The 20,947-nt window shown below is 47.4% G+C and overlaps 1 protein-coding gene and 1 long non-coding RNA gene across 2 annotated transcripts in view; one reads left to right on the top strand and one right to left on the bottom strand.

Moving 5' to 3' along the window:
• LOC310769933 overlaps window positions 1-20,947 on the bottom strand; it is a 228,647-nt gene that overhangs the window by 135,966 nt on the left and 71,734 nt on the right. The gene's annotated exons all lie outside the window — the stretch shown is intronic.
• Window positions 175-10,432, top strand: ASTL (astacin like metalloendopeptidase). The gene is made up of 7 exons (XM_083625748.1): window positions 175-350; window positions 443-524; window positions 1,229-1,374; window positions 2,588-6,217; window positions 7,306-7,428; window positions 8,447-8,574; window positions 10,283-10,432. The coding sequence occupies exons 1-7, from the start codon at window positions 200-202 to the stop codon at window positions 10,415-10,417; spliced, it is 4,395 nt and encodes a 1,464-aa protein (XP_083481874.1). The 5' UTR covers window positions 175-199; the 3' UTR covers window positions 10,418-10,432.

The raw sequence follows: 20,947 nt of genomic DNA, 5'->3' as shown, positions 1-20,947 counted from the left end.
GCAGATTTTATGTACTGTTGTGTTCCCTTGCTTTTTCTACCACAAAGCGGCTATCTATATTTAAATAGGCAGGCTGGTACCCTATGAGCCTTGGCTCCTTAGGCATGGGATAGGTTGTTTGGTTGCAATACAACTTCTTAACGCGTCTCTTTCACTCTCTTTCTCCAGCTGCTTCTCCAGTGTTGGGCGCATTGGTGGGATGCAGGTGGTTTCCTTAGCGCCCGCTTGCCTCCGCAAGGGGAAGGGGGTGGCACTGCATGAGCTCATGCATGTCGTGGGCTTCTGGCATGAGCACTCCAGGGCAGACCGGGACAAGTACATCAGCATCTCCTGGGACGAAATCTTGACTGGTAATGGTGGGACCAGGGACTCTGAATGCTTGTTATCCACTGCTGCTGAGACCCTCCTGCTTGTAGACCTAATCCCCTTCTTGGATTCACAGGCTTTGAAATAAACTTCATGAAGTCTTGGAATACCAACATGCTGGTGGATTATGACTACTCCTCTGTAATGCACTATGGCAGGTAAGCAAACCTACAAGAAGGCTCCTAGGTATTATAAAGAAAATATTGGGGACATGTGAAGAACCCTGTGCTGCCTCTCGTTGGCAGTGGAGTGGGGCCAGGGCAGGTATTTCCACATTGCCAAAGGGGTGTTGCATGTTCTGGGTGACTGTCTGCAAAAACAGGGGCATTTCTAGTAAGGGCAGAATTTTCCAACCTGTTTGGAGCCTGCCATTCATGCTCCTTGTTCTTACATGCATATTCTTTAGTAAGCCATGGGACATGTCTGAGTCACTGTGTCTGAAGAACGTGACCTACACTGGCTATCTGACGGGACGGCTGGTGATAGGGACCCTTGTGGTGGGACCATGACTTGAGAGCAAGAACGCATTGTTTGCATGAAGAATCCTGGCTATGGGCGATTTCCAGTCTGGAGGCAGTAGTGCTTCTGAATACCAGTCACTGGCTGCCACCGACGGGATGTGCTCTTGGACGCCAGCAGGCTCTTCTTAGCTTCTTACATTCCAGTTCAAAGGGTTGAGTAGCAGGTAAGGCCCTTCTGTACCTGAGACTCTGGGCTGCTGCTGCCGGTCAGAGTGGGTGGTACTAAGCTTGATGGAGCTAGATATAAAGCACCTTCCTATGTTAAGCAGAACCAGGATAGTCCACCTGTGTATGTACAAGAGTGGCTCGCACTGCTTTATCTTGTTCTTTGCCTCCACTAGGAATGCCTTCAGCATGTCCGGCTCACCCACCATAACACCACTCTCCAGTTCCCTGACCTTTCTTGGCCAAAGGTGGAACCTGAGCGATTCAGATGTTGCCAGAGTCAACAAGCTTTATAAATGTTCTCAAGCTGCAGCACAGCCAGGTAAGAAAATGAAGACTCAACAAAGCTTAGTTTCCCAAATCCTATATTTTGAACGCTTATGCGTGCGTGCAATTGAGTTTTCCATATGTTGACCATTTCATTTGATTTAGTAGTAAAATGCGGGCTTTCCCAGGGAAGGCACTGGGACAAAAATAATAAAAAGCCCCAGACACAGAGCTTTAAAAGAAGTCTGGATGAACCCTCAGTTTCTTGGTTTCTCTACCCCACAAAGCTAAGGTTGTTTCTCACCTTAAATATCAAGGGAGTCGTAGGTTGGCTCTTGAGTGTCCCCAACAGAAGCCAGCTATGATGCTCCAAATGTGCCTGGCATGATAAACATAATTGTGTTCATGTACACATCTCTTCTGATGCACACAACTTAAGAATGGGTGAAGCAGTGCTGTGCTAAATTTCTTATGCTTTTTAAAAAGCCATTCTCCCTCAGTTAATGAGAGAAGGAACTGCATTTGCAGGTTATTAAAAGGGAGAATAGTTTGGTGAAATTCTCGTGGGTGTGGAGCAGGGGTTGTGTTGCACTTGCCTTACTTCTGAGTTTAGCCAAAGGGTGTTGTGGGCGTGTCCTTTCTTTCATTCTACAAATCTGCTCACCAGAGATCTGTACTCTGCAGCCTTCCTGGGTGCCTGTGAGATAATACCTCCATGTAGCTTTTTCAGATCAGGAGGTTTGAGCAGCCAGGAAGGCTGCAGACTTCTGAATAAAGGTTTATGGGAAGAAAAACATTGACCATAACAAAAGTTAAGCTCAAAAACCCCATTCCTGCCAAAATTCTATAGTGGCCTGAGAATGAGGGAGAATAATTGAGGGTTGTATCCAACTACGTTTCACTGAAATTAATGGAACTGAGTTAGTCATGTCTATGCTGTGTGCATGCTATACATTGAAAGCATGTTCTTTCCCTCAAATTATTCTGGGCACTGTAGTTTAAGGGTTTCTGGGAATTGTAAACTCTACTGTGCCTAGAATTCTTTGAAGGAAAGAATGTGCTTTGAGTATAAGTTGCGTACACAACCAATGACTTCAGTGGGTCTGCTTTGACTAATGTTGGCTACAACACAGAAGCATCTTTCAAAGGGGAAGAAAACTTTCAAGAAATTGGGAAGATTTTGACACAGGACATGTGACATGACACAGGAACATGTGGCTGGGAACATGTATGATAAATGACAGAAGTTCTAATTGATTTGTTTTCAGAGGCATCTACCAAGGGAGTCATCAAAGAGAATGTAATGGACTTCATGCCAAGTGAACCTAAGCCCCATACAACGCAAAACAAACCCAAAGTATCTACTGCCTGGAATCTCAGTTCTATAGCGTCTTCCAAGGAAATGCCACATCCTGCCAGAGAGCCTCTGGGGACCATCACACCATCAAGCAAGGTTGCTGGTGAAAACATTAGTACCACAGAAGCCCAGACAAGGGAGGTTTGGTCACCTGGGCCAAAGATGCAAATGCAAAGGACAATGTTTCAACATACCCCTGGTAAAGCAGAAGGGAGTAAAAAATCTCTAGTGGTTACAGAAGAGATGCTGCATCAAACTGTATCTGGAGAAATGGCAGTGAGTGGTGTTGCCCAGAAGACTTCTGAACCGCAAACTCTGCAGAATCCCACCAGTAGTGCAAGGGAGTTGAGAAGCCAGACTCCAAGCTATGAGGAGGTCTACATACCAAGTGACCAAACCCCCGTAGAAGTAACGACAAGCAGTGCTCCGGAGGTGGAGCTTTCGCTTTCCTTTCTGACCAAAAGCCCAGACGCCTTTCCAATGAAAACGGTCCAGGGATCTGCCACAAGACTTGGTAAGAAAGCTCTGGACTGGACACCTTCTAGAACAAGAGCCATGCATATAGAGCATAGAACAGAACTGCCTACTACTATGGTGAGAGGAGAACTGTCTACTACTATGGAGATTGGAAGCTCCCCATTAATGAGAAGCAGTGAGACCGAGGATAGACATGGTTCCCCAAGCCCAGCTGAGGACCGCCCTTTCTCTGCGATGGAAAACCAAACTGGGAAACAGCTGGCTCAGCTATTTCTTCAGACCATAAGCATCTTTAGAAATGAAACAGGTAGCACTGCTTCTACAACTCCTGTAGTCCAGGCTGAAGCAGGGTCTTCATACACAACAGCCTCTCCAAGAGCCTCTAGGAACTTGATCACAGCCTCCGGTGTGGTGGGACTGGAAGAAACCAAACACAGTGAAGTGGAAAGCCTGGGAAGCTTTGGCACAATTGAGAGCCAGAGTGAGATTATGAAAAAGGAAACGGAAAGCTTCCACACCAAGGAAGGGAGCAGGCCAACCGACGTGCTATCTTCTAGCGGCAAAGAACAGTATACAAGACATGGATTGGAACCTGGCATGTTTGCTACCCAGGGGCTTCCCTCTCTTGGAAGTTCAGAGGCTCAGGAAAACTACCTTAGTCAGGCAACTGCTGGAGCCCCATCCCCTTGGGCTTCTGTCATAGGCCCTCTTGCCGTTTCCAAGCTAAATGTAGCAACTTACTCAAAGAGCAACCAGACCCAAGTGGAACAGTTTGATCGGTCAGCTGCTCAGCTGGCCAGGAAGGGCTACAGAAAAGAGGCACTTACAACACACATACCACCAGGGCCTCTCTTAGTGCAAGTTACTGAACCTGAGCTGGAGACTGAGGAGCAGACCCTTGTCCATGCAGAACTGCCAAGCCAAACTCCCACTTCACAGGATTGGGCTTCACTGGCAATGGAAACCAACCAGGCTATACATCCTACAGAGGGAACATTTCCTCTTCCTCTGTCCCACACCCCTAGACCCGCTGAAACAAGACACGAAACTTCATGGTTGCAACAACCAAGCAACACCAAAGTCTATGGCCCTAGTGCCCATGTTCCAGGATGGGGCCCCTTTGCAGATCTACACGGGGAAGAATTTGAACACACTTTAGAAACAGCGTCCATTACAACAATGTGGCCATCTACAGCACAAGAATTCAGGGTGAGCCATGAAAAAGAAGTTAGAACTGGACACTCTGAAGAAGCCAAGACTCATTGGAAAGCATCTTTGCTTTCCCCTGAGCCGTTTGAGGACCAGTTGCCCACCCGACCTAAATACCGGGTGGCAGGTACTCCATGGCAGCGTTCTTCTACCCCCTCAGTAACAACTGGCTTCCCTGGTGTGGTGCAGATCAGGAATCCTAATGGGCCAGGAGCAGCAGCACCCCAAAGACCATGCAATGGGGAATTGGCAGGCTCTTCACCTGGGACGGAATATGGACTAACATCCACACGCGTGTTGCCCAAATTGGAAACTACAAGCCAAGAACATTCAGGATCAGAAAAGAGAGATCATAGCCCTACCTCCAAAGGGGACTCTCTGCCAGTGAGAAGAGCAAGTCCTCCTCCTAAAGACCACACTTCATCAGCAATGGTGAGTCAACTGATGCAGACAAGGACCCCAAAGAGGACTGTGGCAAGTGATGAAGGATCTGTTACTGCTGGCTCTTACAATTTATCCACCATTTTGCTTTCTAGCCAACCAGCCTTAAAGGGACCCCAAAGCTCTTCTCCTTTGAGGAGAACAGAACCTGTGATGAAGACTGAGAGCCCACCTACACAATTCTTGGAAACAGCCATGGAAACAAAACCTTCCTCTAAGCTTAAAGAAACCCTTGCAGAAGGGGAAATGACTGAACCAGCAAATGCCACAGAAGACATGTCCCTCCATGTGATGAACTTGGCAACAACTCCAACTTGGAAAGCCACAGCTGGCAGAAATGGGGCACAATCTCCCTCATTAGATATGGAACCAACAGGATTGCCCCAAGTTGCTGCTGAAGGGACGGCTCTGCTCCTGACTATTGGCTCGCTAAAGTCTCCCAAACACATAAACTTAAGAGGACAGCCTACCAGGAGCCAGCCCAGGAAAGAAACCATGACATCTATGGCAAAGATTCTTGCAGTGGACATGGTGTCAGCATCATCAGCATCCAGTACCAGTCCTCTAGACACAAGGGGAAACCAGGCGACCTTATTGACAGGTGCAAAAGAGGCTACAAGGAGATCTTCCAAGAAAAGTGGAGAAGCTGCTCTAGAGATCTATGCCAGCAAAGCAGCTCCTGAATCGCACAAGACAGCTGCAATTGGAGTTTCCACCCTGGGATCCCGTGAGGAGCATGCTGTAGAAACTAAAATCACACAATTCCAGCCTGAACATGGAACCCAAAGACCAGAGGTGGGGCATGAACACAGTAGGTTTCCTCTTGTAGGAATGGGAAATGGAGAGCTACAGGCTCCCTCTACAAAATTTCCCAGGCACTCCTCCAAGACCCAAATTGTAGTGAATCTGGAGGAAATGTCTGGAAACCATACAGAGAAAATGAAGTCCAAGGAAAATGGGGTGCCCCCTATAGACAACCCTAACTTCTCCCACCGTGTTGGCAAGAGGTCTTTAGCAGAGATAATGGCAACTCCAGCATCTCTGAGTGTTGCTCTATCAGAGGAAATTGATCATGAATTTATAGGCCACATGGATGAGGCTTCCCCAGTTGAAAATGTGGCAGACAAAATGGAGGCAGCAAAACCATTGCCATTTGGAATGTCCAGGCTGTCCACTCTTCTCCAAGGGCTGCCTTCTGCTCTGAAAAGGGCAGGAAATAACCAAGTGGCCCCCCCAAGAACTGTGAAAGCTCCACAGCCTCTGACCACTTTTTGTCCCTTTGAGGAGAATTTGTGTGGCTGGGAGCAAAGCAAGGAGGATGACCTGGACTGGGTGCTTGAAGAGGGGCAGGAGCAGCTCGTTAGGACTGGGGGAGGTGGAAGCCCCCCTGGAATGCCTTGCACAACCTCAGGTGGTAAGTGACTCCTGCGCTCTCATGCAGCTCCTGCTCCACTTTGGGGTGTGCTGCAGGGTCTTCTGAGTGGTGGGAGTTCAGGACAGACAAAAAGAAATGCTTAAGGGATTCACTGTAGCAGGACTGTGGTAGTGACCACCAATTTGGGCAGCTTTAAAAAAGGATTGGACAAATCCACGGAGGATAAGACCATTGCTGACTACCAGCCATAGAAGGGCTATACGTTACCTGCGCTCTCAGTAAGTCTCTGGGTCCCAATTGCAAGGAGAACTCAAGTGAGAGAGTGCTTTTCACACAAGTGGGACTGGGTACTGGACTATATGCACCTTTTGGTCAGATCCAGCAGGACTCTTAAATCAGGAGATGGTGGAGTTTCCATATCCATTTCCACTTGAGCTCTCTTGGTGATGGCCAAACTCTGGCCCTCTGCGAGGACTATGACAAACACAGTGGGGGTTCCCCCCTGCACCTGACTCTGCTATCCTCTCTGGAGGGTCAGGAGAGCCCCAGAACAGCATGTGGAGGGAGGATAGGAGAGGTTAATAATAATAATAATAATAATAATAATAATAATAATAATAGATACCTCGCCCTCCCCAGCCAAAACCGGGCTCAGAGCGGCTAACATCAAATGTATAACACATTAACATAAAACCAGGCAATCAGTTAAAATACATCCTAAAATCAGATCAGGATCAGAATAAAATCCAATCAGATGGCAACCCCCAGATTAGTGTTCGGAGCCTTAAATGTTCACCAGGCCCATCGGTTTGTGCTGAACTTATATGGGCCTGTGAGAAAAATTCTATATGGCAAGTAGAAATCTGCTGATGAAGCAACTGGAAGTGTGTGGTGTTGAGTTCCTCCCTTTGCTGTGAGAAGCAGTTACTTCATTTTGCTTCGTGGCAGTGACCTCTGCTTTTGGGAACATTTTAATGATTGATGTCTCATTCTTCCTCCCATCCCATTTACAGGTTGTCTTGAGTGGGGTGGGGGGGTGGGGGGCTTCCCAACATCAGCTCCAGATTGTTGGTCTTATGTGAAGGGTCATGATGGTCCAAATTATACCTGTGTCATCTCTTCACCAGGTGGCTACCTTTCCCTGATGCCTTTGGCCCACAATTCTAGTCAAAAGGCTGTTCTGGTCAGCCCAGTTGTGCAGGGCATCAGGTGCCTCAAATTCTGGTACAGCCCAGGGGACCTTCTCATGAGTAAGTGGCTTCTGTATAAAAGGGAGTGTGTGTGGATGAGGCTGCCAGTAGGCGGCTGGCTTGTCTGTGTGCAACAGTTCTGGACTGCCAGCTGAGACCCTAATTCCCAATTTCCCAAAACTGGGTGACCCAGAGTTCTCTAAGGCCCTAGTGCTGATGAGGGATTTTATGTTTGGAATAAATGAAACACAAGCACCTTAGTCTGTAGGTAACCTGTTGCTGGCATCTATCTGTCTCAACAAACAACGGAGTGTGCCTTAGGGATAAAGTAAAACTGCTGCGTTATCAGCACCAAAGTGACCTCCCTGAGGCACAATCCTAGGCGGTGTGTATGGAGGTCCTGGGCTACCCAGACAACAAGGCCCTCATCTCAGCCTCACTGATGTGGTCCAAATGGTTTCTGGAGTCGAACGGACTCCCGGAATGGATTAGGTTCGAGAACAAAGGTACCACTGTATAAAGACTGGCAGTGACTCTCCAGGGTTTCTGAAGGGGAACATTCCCAGACTTACCTGGAGGTGCCATCGGGGGCAAACCTGGGGTCTTTTGCAGAATTATCCACTTACAGTGGTACCTCAGGTTACAGATGCTTCAGGTTAGACTCCGCTAACCCAGAAATAGTACCTCGGGTTAAGAACTTTGCTTCAGGATGAGACCAGAAATTGCACAGCAGCGGCATGGCGGCAGCGGCAGGACCCATTAGCTAAAGTGGTACCTCAGGTTAAGAACAGTTTCAGTTTAAGAACGGACCTCCGGAACGAATTAAGTTCTTAACCTGAGGTACCACAGTACTCTCCTACCTTCCCTGCCCCCCGTGAGTGAGTGCAGTTTCCCATTTGACAATCCTGTTAGATTCCCCACTCCTACTGTGCATTTTATCCAAACCTGGAAAAGACATTTATAGCTTAGTGTTGAACATTTGTGCCAAATCTCTGTGTGTTGAACTTTTAAAAATGCTATTTGGTGGCGGTTTATCATTCAGCGTGATGCCTGTTTCTGAGTGGCCTTCTCTTTGCAGGTGAAATCAACGTCTACATAATGCTCCGGAATTCCTCTGAGTGGCACAAAATGTGGTCTGTGAGGGGGAATCAAGGCACTGGCTGGCATCTGGCGGCTGTAGCCATTTCCAAGACTTGTGAGCTACAGGTAAGTATTTATGGTCTGCCTTCAAGACACAACTGGTTGGAATAGCTTAAGAAGACCCTTTATGGAAAGTGCATCTCTGGTAATGGCAGAGTCGATGTGAGCCGACAGGATGGTGGTCGCTAAGAAGACAAAAAGGTCCCAGAGTCCATAAACTCTAGACTTCAGCTGGTTAAGAAAAGTGGTAAATATGTACTGGTATACAAACTCTGAAAATGATCTGGCAGGGCAGCCAGCTCTGTCCAGCTGTCCAGCTCTAAGGAAACCAGAGACTGAGTACTATGCTAAGTTGGTGAAAACTGGTGTGCCCCACTGTAACAATACTGATTTGGGTACAACTTGTGGAAAGTTAAAGGTAAAAGTAAAGAATGCTTTAGCTGAGATTCCTGCTTTGCAGGGGGTTGGGCTAGATGACACTTGGGTCCCTTCCAACACTAAGATTCTATCATTCTTTGACCCCTGGACAGTTAAGTTCAGTAAACTTGACCATGGAGTGTAGTGCTCAACTCTACTTTCAGGCCGGTGTTTGTCTTCAGACAGCTTTCTGGGTCATGTGGCCCACATGACTAAACCGCTTCTGGTGCAACAGGACACCGTGACGAGTGCCAGAGCACATGGAAACACTGTTTACCTTCCTGCCACAGCAGTACCTATTTACTTGCTCTGGTATGCTTTTGAACTACTAGGTTGGCAGGAGTTGGGACAGAGCAATGGGAGCTCACTCCATCACGTGGACTCAAACTGCCAACCTTCTGATTGGCAAGCCCAAGAGGCTTTGTGGTTTAGACCACAGCGCCCTTGTGGAAAGTACTACAGAGTGTATACACTCACCATCGTTGACCCAGGTGATTCTGACATCATTAGAAGCACACCAGAGCAAACCAGCGAGAAGCAGACATTGCTGAACTTTAAATTTTGTGTAATAATACTGGCTACAAATAAAAATAAATAAAACAAAAAACAAAAAACCTGCCAACCTAGCAGTTTGAAAGCACGTCAAAGTGCAAGTAGATAAATAGGTACCGCTCCGGCGGGAAGGTAAACGGCGTTTCCGTGCGCTGCTCTGGTTCGCCAGAAGTGGCTTAGTCATGCTGGCCACATGACCCGGAAGCTGTACGCTGGCTCCCTCGGCCAATAAAGTGAGGTGAGTGCCGCAACCCCAGAGTCGGCCACGACTGGACCTAATGGTCAGGGGTCCCTTTACCTTTACCGTTACAAATAAAAATAAGGCCCTTTACCAAATCCTCAAAGCTCTTCTACGTATGCCCAGCAGGTAAAACAGTTGGGGAAATGAGTAGATTTGAAAGGCAATCCCACTGGGAACATCTCCTGCTGAAGCTGCCTTGCGTTGCATGGGAACTGTACAAGACCTTCTGCAACAGAGCACTTTCCGGTGGCATCACACTCCTGGGGTGCTGTTAGCCCTGAATGAGATGAGAGGCTGCTGCTGATAGCGATGGCAACTTTCCTCCAAAGACAAAAAGCAGGGGTTTTTTTGGGGGGCGGTATTTTCTGCTGTTGTGTCAGTACTCTAGTCAGGGCAAGGGTCTCAAACCCTGGGGAGTGAGAGATGCTGCTGCAGAACTTTACGCTTAAGACGCACACGTTGCTGCATTCTGTTTGGCTCTTAATTCTAGGACTTTGAAAAGGTGCAGGCAGTTGAGCTTCTTCAGGTGGCTGAATGAAACTACAGACTCTGCTCTCTCTGCAGGTGGTGCTGGAAGGTGTCACCGGCCCCAGAGGAAGGCATAGTGCTGGGATTGATGATCTGCTTCTCTGCAGGAAGCCGTGCGGCCAATGTTACAGGAATACGACACGTTCCTTGTGCAACAAGAGAACAAAATAAACCTAAGTATTCTCCAATGTTGTGTTGAACACCGTTTATTAAAATCAGTTCAAGATCAGGCTACAATGAAAAAATACAGAGCACATAATAAAAATAAGTGAAATCTGACAATCATGCCATATTGCATCACAGCACCATGGGAGTGACAAAGCATTTACAGGAAACTTAATCAAACATCTCTAAGTAGATAAATATGTCTGTACCAGAGGCCTAAAACCTATTGGCATCAATCAAATCTGTGTATTCCACAGTCAGAGTGCCACTGTAGAGAGTGCCTCTTGCTGCATATCGCACCATCGGCCACTGTGGGCATCTCACTTGGTTGCAAATATGGGGTGGTGTATAGGAGAGGAGACAATCTAGAAAATACTTAAGTGCTACATATAGGACATCTCCACATTGGCAGAACACTGATACAAAGTGAATATGGGGTGGAGGAAAGAAATTGGATTCAGTTGGCGTTTAAAGGCAACTCTATTGAATGAACATTTTTGAAGCAATATGCAAACCAAAACACAGCTGTCCTTCAAAATTCACACTTGGAGTCTGCTGGGGAGAATGCTCTGTTACTACCTGTAGCTCTTTACAGAGGTCCTCCAGGTAGTGCCTGGGTGGAGGTGTTGAGAGTCTGGCTCTTAGCCTGTGACGTGAAGCCTGTGACATCAATCTATGATCTGCAGAGAAAGGAGCAAGTTACTCCTGGCGATTATTTGCTGCTGCCACTACATCCCTTTCCCACTTTACCAGAAACATTAGACTTGCTGTGTGTGCGGTTGGGGCTATCAGAGGAGTACACTGGAGCTGTGTCAGAAGTGATGCTTTTTATTGGGAGCTGGATGGACTTACTGGTCTGTTTGTTTGCCCTGGTTTCGCTGCCTTGCCCCTTCTTGGCAACCATTCTCCTCAGTGTAGCAATGCCTGGAGGAGCATGGAGGTTGGAACAGCACAGGGTGAGGTCCATGTGTCACAGAGGCCATTCTCTTGAGATCAGTATTTCTGTGTAGCCTCAGCAAATGTGTGTGCAGGACCTTCCAAGCAGAGTTAGAGGGCACTTTGTAGGCAATAGAAGCTGGTCCATGTGGGTAGATAGCTCCATCAAGCTCAGTCTGCCCTCAGCCAGACCTGACCTCCTTGCCTTTTCATCTCCAACTAGGCCAGGGGGCAGCACCGCTTGTGAGCTTCCTCTTCTTCCTCTGTCTCAGTGTAGCACCTTGTGGAACTCGGCAGGAAGGAAAGGGGTGGGTGACAAAAGTAGGAGGAGTTGGCTCTGGCGCCACCTGCTGCTGGGCTCCCTGCCTTCTGCCCTAACAGTCCAAATAGGCACCAGCCACCACTGCTTGCTGACCATGTAGTATTAGTAAAGTTATCACTTGCCCTTTTCCAGCAGGTCCTGTGGTTTCTAGTCAGGGGTCCAAGAGACTGGGTTTTTTGTCTCACCGCTTTCCTCAGGAAAACCAGCAGTTTACTGCTGAATAGGAAGAAATGTCAAATGGCAGTGTGGCTGGGGTGGGGGTGGGGAGAGGGTGTCCATGCTGTTTGAAGGATGGTAAAGAGCCATGAGCCTGGAGAAGAGAGCCTTGGAGGAGGGGCCCAACGATAGTTAGCATGTAACAGCAGATAAGTTCACTGAGTCACTGTTCCCCACTGATGAGATTTAAATTATAGTAATTATTTCTAAATTTGCATCTAAGCATAGCAAATGCAACTTCTATGCAAATCTGTCCTCGTTCATCCTCTCTTTAGGTGATGCGTAAGTGGACACTCCAATGATGGCGGGCATATATGGATATTATTTTAATGTTTGCCACATTTAGCTGCCTGAGGCAAAGGACAAGGTGGTGCCAACCCCCCATTTCTATGTACAGGATCCAATTGGACCAGCAGCTGAATTCCACTACCAACATTGGTATCGGGATAACATCTTCCATCATACCTGAGAGCAAACAGGTTTAGGGGGCCCTGGAGAAATGATCGGGAGGCTTCTGGTGCTGCTCTTGCATTTGCTGCCTGAGGCAGCTGACTCCCTCTGCCTAATGGCAGGACCACATCTGGGTGTTATTCTTACAATAATGTTAGGATGTGAGAGAGTGATTGGCTCCAAAAGTTGTTCATTGATCATCATAGTGGAATGGAGATTTGAACACCTGGGTCTTCTCCATTCAAGTCAAACACTCTTTTTTGACTGGTTCACAGAGCAAGGACAGAAGAGGGTGGATTTAGTGGACAGAGTAACTGAATCTCTTTTCAATGAGGCTCACACAGGACAATCCATCTTCCTGGGGAGTCAGGGCCATTGTCAGCATCCTTGGGCAGTGGGCAGGGTGCTAGTGCTTGGGATCTGGGAGGCGTCCGCCATTTTAATTGCCCACAATGCCCTGGACATCAGGGACATTTAGGGTAATTAAAATGGCTGGCAGCTGTCACCAACCTCCAACGCGGCTGCTGCCAGTACTTAAGTCCCTTAAGGGGATTGCCAATGTAGAAGGAGACATCCCAGAGGATACTTGCCGAGGGTTCCCTCAAACCTAGAGCCAGCTCTGTGTGGCATGAATTCAAGGTGGGCTCCATAATTAGGCAGAGTGAAGCAGTCACTTCAGGCAGCAGATGGGGGAGGGAAAAGAGAGATGGTGGAGGACAGCTGTGTGCGCCATGAAGCCTGTCTGGCACATCTGAGAGTCTCCTGCCCAGAGTTTCAGTGGAAGACATTCAGCTGCCAACTTATGTGGAGCAGGAGGGAGATGCCATCTTGTCATACACCTCAGGCATGAAAACAGCCGTTGGGAAGGGAGCCATTTTGAGTTTCCCCCTCATGCTCAAACCACACGTGACATGTTGGAATTTCTTCTTATTTTCAATTAATATCTCCCCCCTCCCCCAAAGTTGGAATCTAGAGTGGAGGGAGGGGCAGGGAACAGGAAGGGTTGCATATCCACCCCCCTTTCACTGCTACTGATATATCTGCCCCTAGGTAGGGTGGAAAAGAGGGGAATAGGTAAGTCCCATATTCCTCCCTATCAAAGACAGAAAAAGAGCCAAGAGGGGTAATTTGAAGCATTAAAAGCACCTGGTGGGGAAACCAGCCCTCCCACAAATTGAGTGGTGGTAGTGATGAAAGGGAACATATAGAGAGGTACCGGTACATGCATGACGTACTTTGGCACTCATTCTGGCTAGTGAACTCCGCAGCCAGCAGAGGGCGCTCCTGGGCCATTCTTCCCAGCCCATCTCCACATAAACTTTTCTTTTAAAAACAAGTTATATCTGATATTTTACCACAGTCATAGGCCACATATATTTGTGATGAGGAATTCCTGGGTTGCCTTTTTCCTTTTTAAATATGTTGGGATCCAGACGGGAGGGGGGGAGGCATTGTCAGGGTTGGCTCACTGTCTTCTCCATCATTTCTTTTGAAGCTGTTCTTTGCTCCTTGAGGGCGAAATATAAACCTGAAAAACGCACACCAAAGAACAAGGGATTCCTATTACGCTACAGGGCAGGGCCCAATACAGTTCTAGTATTTAACCTGACCTGAGAGTGAGTCCCATTGAACTCGGGGGGGGGGGGCTAGGGGGCTGGCTTACCTCTGAGTAGACATGCCTAGGATTGCAATGTTATCTCCATGGGGCAAAGCAGAAGCTTACCTCTCCCAGTTCCATGAATAGAAACCAACTGGCCTGGCAGTGGCAGTGCCCCCACTAACCCGCCCCCTGCCCCGCTATAGATTGCCCACAACAGAGCTCTCTGCAGGGGCTGGACTCCTGCCTAGAGTATGGCATTGCCATTTTGCGTACTGGGAGAGTAGTGTTGTCATCTCTCGCTGACTAGATTGGATAGGCCAGCCTTCCCCAACCTGATGCTCTGGACTACAGCTCCTATCATCTCCAGTTAGCATGGCCAATAGTCAAGGGTATTGGCAGCCATAGGCCAAAGCACCTGGACAAATTAGGAATTGCTCTTCTCGTCTGCTTCTCTCCATGTTATTTCCTCAGGATTGTGGGAGGTAGCAGTCAAACACAGAGGTGTCTTACCCATAGAGGGTAGTGGCGCGGGGCGCCAGGGTGCCAAGTTCTGGAGGGCGCCAGGGAAGAGGCGGAGGCTGGACGCGGCGCCTCCTGGCATCAGCTCTCCACCCTAGCTCGCCTCCACCATGCCGCTCTGAAGCATTGCCACGCCCGGAGCCTCCGTCTGCCATGGCACGAGGCGGCCAGCTGAGACAGGAGGTAGAAACCTCTTCCCCGCCGGAGGAGCCCCCCTCCAGTCGCTGTCCGCCTCCTCCAGCCCCGCTGGCAGTGCCGCCCTCCCTAAAAAACCTCTGGGAAGCGGGATGGAGGGAGCTTTGCACCACGGCGCCAGGTATGCTTAAGACGGCCCTGGTCTGTAGGAGTGCAAATATCCACAGTGTGGGGTCAGGTGGGATTACTATGAGGAATTATAAAATATGCATCAAGCCATTGTGTCCACGATGAATGCATTGTGTTAACTGGGTTTGATACATTGACAATAATTTCTGACCAAATCCCACAACCCTCTGCACCTCTGGCCATTTCCTCTACTGCCCATTTCTCTTGCTTGACAAGTCACGTACACAGCCCAGTTGCTTTGCCAGGCAGGCATCCTGGGCCATAACGATAGTGGGCAATCTTCTCTGATGTAGCTTTTCTGATATGTTCATCTTAGGATGTTAATCTTAGGGCCAGGAAACAGGTTTCACATAAAGGTGATAATGATCGCTGTCCTCCTGGCCATCCTTCTTATCATGTGTATTGATTGTTTATGACCTCCGGGGTTGCCAAATGTCCTCCTTTGTAGTTTTCATTCATTTACCCAAAAGTATGCATGCCTAACTAGTGTTTGTAGTTTAACTTTGTCCCCATGTGGGGTTTGTTGAAATGCTCAGAAGAAATCTGATTGGTTCTTACAAACACTCTGTAAAAGTTCTTTTGTGAATAAAAACAACCTGGGCCGGAGGGTGGAGACAGAGATTATTATACGCACCCTTCCCAGAGTCTTGCTGGTTCAAGCATCTGTGTGTATTCTTATTAATCAGAGTTCAATCCTTCCTTTGCTTTGAGAAGGCCTCACTGGTCAAACATAACTATGCTTGAGTGCTTGTTAGTGCATGAAGGGGGAAAGATCTAGACTCAACTAGGTCACACCTTGTCTTCTCTGTGAGGGAGGAAGTGAAGCTGCCACGTAACTGACCAAGGAAGACGTGTCTAAGCAAGCAGCAAGTTTAGAGCAAGTGCTTGAAGCTATCTTTCTACCAAATAGTATTCTGCCTGTGTTCTCCTTGCTGCTGCTTGGATAAATGCATGAATCTGCCCTTTGGAATGTTTTGTAATTCATTTTAAACTTACATAACTGCGTGTGGTCTGTTCATTGCAAAGGGGTAGATGAAGGGAGGCATAGAACTTTAATAAATAAATAATCTGGAGCACTTTAGAGCTTGAAATTAATAGCTGCAAATTTCTTCATGTGAATTTGTACCTTGGTGCTTTTAAATTGTGCTTCAATCCCTTTTTGGGCATTTGGGATTAGTCAGTAATATTTAGCACCTGAAAAGGACCATAGACTTGTTTGGCATCTTTTGCTTATTTTCTGATACATCAAATCTGAAGCAGCATAACCTGTCAAATACTGAATGTCGTCGTATGTTATCTGTCAAGTGGAATCAATTCTTTTTTTGAATAAATTTTATTAGAGCTTATAAAGAGAACTACAAAACAATACCAAATATCTTTTTTATCCAAGATTAATCTGAATAAAATAAAAACATAGAGGAAAAGAGGAAAAGGAGAGAAAAGAAAAGAGAGAAAACGAGGAGATAGAAAAGAACTTTAAAGAAGTTCCAATTCTTCGCTACATATAAACAAAAGTCCATTCATCACAAGGTAATACCCAACAAAACTTCTTTCTATGAACCAATATCAATCCCAAATCCATATGTCATTGTTTCGTTTTCTTTTTCACACAAACAGTCTATGAGAGGTTTCCAGTCTTTAGTAAATGTTTAATCAGAGAAAGGTCATTGTTAGCATGTCAGTTTTGTCATCTCAGCTAAGTCCGTTAATTTTAACAACCATTCTTCCATTGCTGGTAATAATGAGTCTTTCCATCTTTGTGTATACAACAGTCTCGCCACTGTAATCATATACAGTGGTACCTCAGGTTAAGAACTTAATTTGTTCTGGAGGTCTCTTATTAACCTGAAACTGTTCTTAACCTGAGGTAACACTTTAGATAATGGGGCCTCCCGCTGCCGCCATGCGATTTCTGTTCTCATCCTGAAGCAAAGTTCTTAGCCCGAGGTACTATTTCTGGGTTAGCGGAGTCTGTAACCTGAAGCGTATGTAACCTGAAGCGTATGTAACCCGAGGTACCACTGTATTGAAACAAAGTTCCATAGTCTTTTTCTAATTGTATATCCATGGTTGGATAGTGTCTTCGAAGCTACAAACATGAGTCTGACCAAACTGCGGGAGGCAGTGGAAGACAGGAGTGCCTGGCGTGCTCTGGTCCATGGAGTCACGAAGAGTCGGACACGACTAAACGACTAAACAACAACAACAAAGTCCAAGCAGGAAGAATTCTGGTTTCAGTTGGAAGTTAATCTTCATAATTTTCTGCATCAATCTACTACACTTGATAGTAGCCAAAAGGCTGAGAAGTGATAATTCTCTACATCAATCTATGTATTTGTAGCCATTTTTTTTCTTTTTTACATGTCAACCAAGCATGAGAAAATGTACGTTCTTGTTCTTTACATTTCCAACATGTATTTGGAATATTTTTATACATTCTGAATAATTTATTAGGAGTTAAATACCAACAGTATATCATTTTATTTAAAAAATATTTTAAGTCATAACACAACGTATATTTTAACTCCTTTGTCCACATATGTTCCCATTTGTATGTTAAATCCAACATTTATTGCCCACTTTAAAATTATTAAATGTCACTACATGTTGGTAGTGCCCTTGCTGGTGTTAATACATGACAGGGCCTTTTGGGTGGTGGCTCCCCATTTGTGGAGTTCTCTCCCTGGCAAGGTGTGCCTGTCTCCCTCACTATTAAAGTTCAGGAAGAATTTTAAAACATGCCTGTTCACCTAGGCATTGGGTGGGTGAAAGATGATGTTCCCTGCCACCTTGGTGAGGCTATGTGATGGTTTAAAAATGCTTTTAGATGTTCCTAATGCTTTAAATGTCTTGTTTTATTTTTAATTGTGTTGCAATCAAATATCCAGAGAATAATGGGAATAATATTTCACATTTCACATTTTACATTTGTGGAAGAGAATTATGAGAATTTTGGGGAGCAAACTTCCTTTAAGCGAGCCCTTTTGGCTGTGAGGCAAACAGTGTGTTCCTGACGAGGAAGGCAGAGGCATAAGAATTGGCAGACAAGCATCCTAACAGCTTCTTAATGGAAGTATTTAAACCTTGTTGTTTCTGCAAAAGACAGGCACTGTGCTCCAATTTGTTTGAAAGCCAATAATGGATGGGAATTTACCTCTTCGAATTCTCTGTCTCCAAAATATGAGGCGATGTGGTGAGATGAAGAGGATTTGGGTCTGGGAGACGAGCGGTTATGTTATCAATTTTGCGACCGCCAGCCTCCCAGCCCCCCATTTCCCTTTCTTCGGCCTTCCCTGTCCTCTTGGCTCCATTTATAATTGTAAGCTGTCTGGGGCAGAGACTGTCTGCCTTTCAGCGTCTGCACTTTACAGCACTTAGCACAAACAGGCTTCAGTATCCCTGGGGACCTTTAATGATTATTATTACCATATTTCTGCTGTTCCCCAAACACTTCCTTTCTGCTTGATGGGGGAGAAAGTGGCTCTGACGAAAAGGTTGAGCCTGGCAGAATAATGCTGAGCTGTATCTAGAGGTTGTGGGCTCAGGTAATTTCCAATTCTCTTTATAATTCACTGTGAGGTAGGAAGAGGAGTCGCTTGCTTCTTCCCTCACTGCTGAAAAATTGTGATATCTGCTATGTAAATAAACATCCCCCTCTATTGTGTGTTTGATATCCACCAACTCAGAGAGAGTGCACAGGAATCTATTTGCCTTGTATATTTTCAACAGTTTAATTGCTCTTATCAGTCCAGCCTCCTCCTCACATGTACAAATGTTGTGCAGTGGAGAAGCAAACATGGAAAATTCAACATCCCTCCCCCGCCCCATGGTTACATTTCACAGGATTTGTATGCTTGTAGGGGCACATTTGTAACTAGAGTAAGCAATTAAAGGGAAAAGGAAAACAAAATGTGAGGCCTCCTGCAGTGTCCATCAAGTTAGTTTGTGGATTTCAGACTTCCTTGTTCCACAGGTTCTGGAGATCTACTCTCACTCTTTGCCTCAGTCCCTTCTAGGCTGGCCAGGTGTCCTACATCACAGAGGACAGCCCTCTGTTTGAAGGAGTAGGTAGATTGGCATCTAGAGGCAGTGTGGGGTAGTGATTAGAGAGTTTGACAAGGACCTGGAAGAGCAGGGTTCAAATCACCACTCAGCCGTGAAGCTCGCTAGACAACCTTGGGCCAGTCACTGCCTCTCAGCCTAACCTAATTCACAGGGACTGAGGGCTCATCCATACTTCTGCTTGTCCTGTACCTACAAAGAGCAAGTCTGAGAGGTTTCCCCTTTCTCCACTCATTTCCCAGGGAAACTTTAGCTCTAAATTGGAGCAAACAGCAATCCATGGAAAACCTGAATTGCTGTTTGCTCCAATTGAGCGCTAAAGAGCCGCTTTCCTCAGGGGAAAGCAGCAAGACAAGAGGAAGGGTGGATAGGCCCTAAATGACGGTGGGGAGAGCCATGTATGTTTCCTTGGAGGATATAAATGCAATAAAATAAATAAATTAGTATAAGTTCTCTAGCTGATTTCTGGTATCCCGGCACAGCTTTATGTCTGCCAACAGTTTAACAATGGCAAGGAAAATTGCAAAGAAAGCCAACATGTGCCTTGGACCCACTAGGTCTCTATCATCCTTGGTGTTCCCTCACCTGTAAAATACGAGTATTATTGGCTGCCTGTGACCAGGCATTGACCAGTATTCCTGCAGCTTTGCAAGCTGGTTTTAGAGTTATTAGAGAAGTAAGTGAGTTACTGGTTTGCTCTTCTATATTCAGGTTTATATTCACTTTGCATTTGGCTCTAGCTGGTCCTATGCATTCTAGCGAAAAGGCAAAATCAGGGTTCAAAAAGCAAAAAAAAACCCGGACACATTTGGAGGTGAGAGTGGGGAGGAAGAAAAATAGTAGTAATAGTAAAGGTAAAGGTAAAGGGACCCCTGACCATTAGGTCCAGTCGTGTCCGACTCTGGGGTTGCGGCACTCATCTCGCTTTATTGGCCGAGGGAGCCGGCGTACAGCTTCCGGATCATGTGGCCAGCAGGACTAAGCTGCTTCTGGCGAACCAGAGCAGCGCACGGAAACGCCGTTTCCCGCCGGAGCAGTACCTATTTATCTACTTGCACTTTGACGTGCTTTCAAACTGCTAGGTTGGCAGGAGCTGGGACCGAGCAATGGGAGCTCACCCCGTCGGATTCAAACCGCCAACCTTCTGATCAGCAAGCCCAAGAGGCTCAGTGGTTTAGACCACAGCGCCACCCGCATCCCTAGTAGTAATAGTAGGCACTGCCATTTTTGGTCTCCACTGCACTCTGCCGCCAGCCTGCCACCAGTGTCACCACCAGGCCCACACGCCTCTTTCCTGGCTCGGGCTGGCAGCGGCCGTGGCGTGCAAAGTGGCGGGAAACATGCACCGCTCGACCCCCCCTGATCGTGGGTAAGACGCTGGATGACCGGCCCATGCCTTGTCTGGCCACCGTCCCCCTGCGGGCCTCCGGAGTTTCCCTCCGTTTAGCCGGTGCGCCCAAGGGAGCTTGGGTGGTGGATGGGGCCGTGCCCAGCAGCAAGGGGCCCAGCATGCCTTGCCCGGCAGAGAGAGAGACCCCACATGTTGACTGGAGCTTGCACCCGCCCAAGAACAGGACGCAAGAGACCCGGCAACGGTGTGGCACTCCCGCCTGCTGAGTCGATACTGGGTGGCTTTCGCCACCCACGCAAGCCTGGGAGCTTCCTGTGCGTCAATGGGTGGGTGCCAATGGAGGAGCCACTGGCTCCCCAGGGAATGTGAGGCAGTGGAGGGCAGCACTCGCCCACCCTCTGCCTGCCCTGCCACTCTGGGCTCTGGCGCTTGCCTGCCCGACATCCTGCGTTGGCAGCATGGGCTGGGAGCAGCTCTGCATGGCATAGCCGCCGACCCCCCCCCCCCGACCCTACCGTACCTGATTTTCCAATGGCTCTCCCCCTTCCGATGGATGCTCTGCATGCCATGGCCTCCGCATGCTCTCCTGTGGCCAAAGCGACTGCTCCACACGGCACATCCATTTCCAGGGCACAGGAAATGCCACTCCCCCCCAAAAAACCCCAACTCCCCCCCAACCAAATATTTCCTTTAAATGCAAAAATCTGCCCAGATGGCCATGTTGGCCCCCCAAAAGAGGGCATGTCCAGGAAAACC

The sequence above is a fragment of the Podarcis filfolensis genome (assembly GCF_964270895.1).
Source record: "Podarcis filfolensis genome assembly, chromosome: 8".
NCBI lineage: Eukaryota > Metazoa > Chordata > Lepidosauria > Squamata > Lacertidae > Podarcis > Podarcis filfolensis.
The sequence above is the reverse complement of the archived record's forward strand: the minus strand, read 5'-3'. Positions and strand labels throughout refer to the sequence as shown.

Bases quoted from the DNA above. Each gene is read 5' to 3' on its own strand.
- ASTL (XM_083625748.1), top strand. From the start codon at position 200: ATGCAGGTGGTTTCCTTAGCGCCCGCTTGCCTCCGCAAGGGGAAGGGG. The intron at 351-442 runs GTAATGGTGGGA...TTGGATTCACAG, and splicing joins CTGGGACGAAATCTTGACTG to GCTTTGAAATAAACTTCATG. The intron at 1,375-2,587 runs GTAAGAAAATGA...ATTTGTTTTCAG, and splicing joins TCAAGCTGCAGCACAGCCAG to AGGCATCTACCAAGGGAGTC.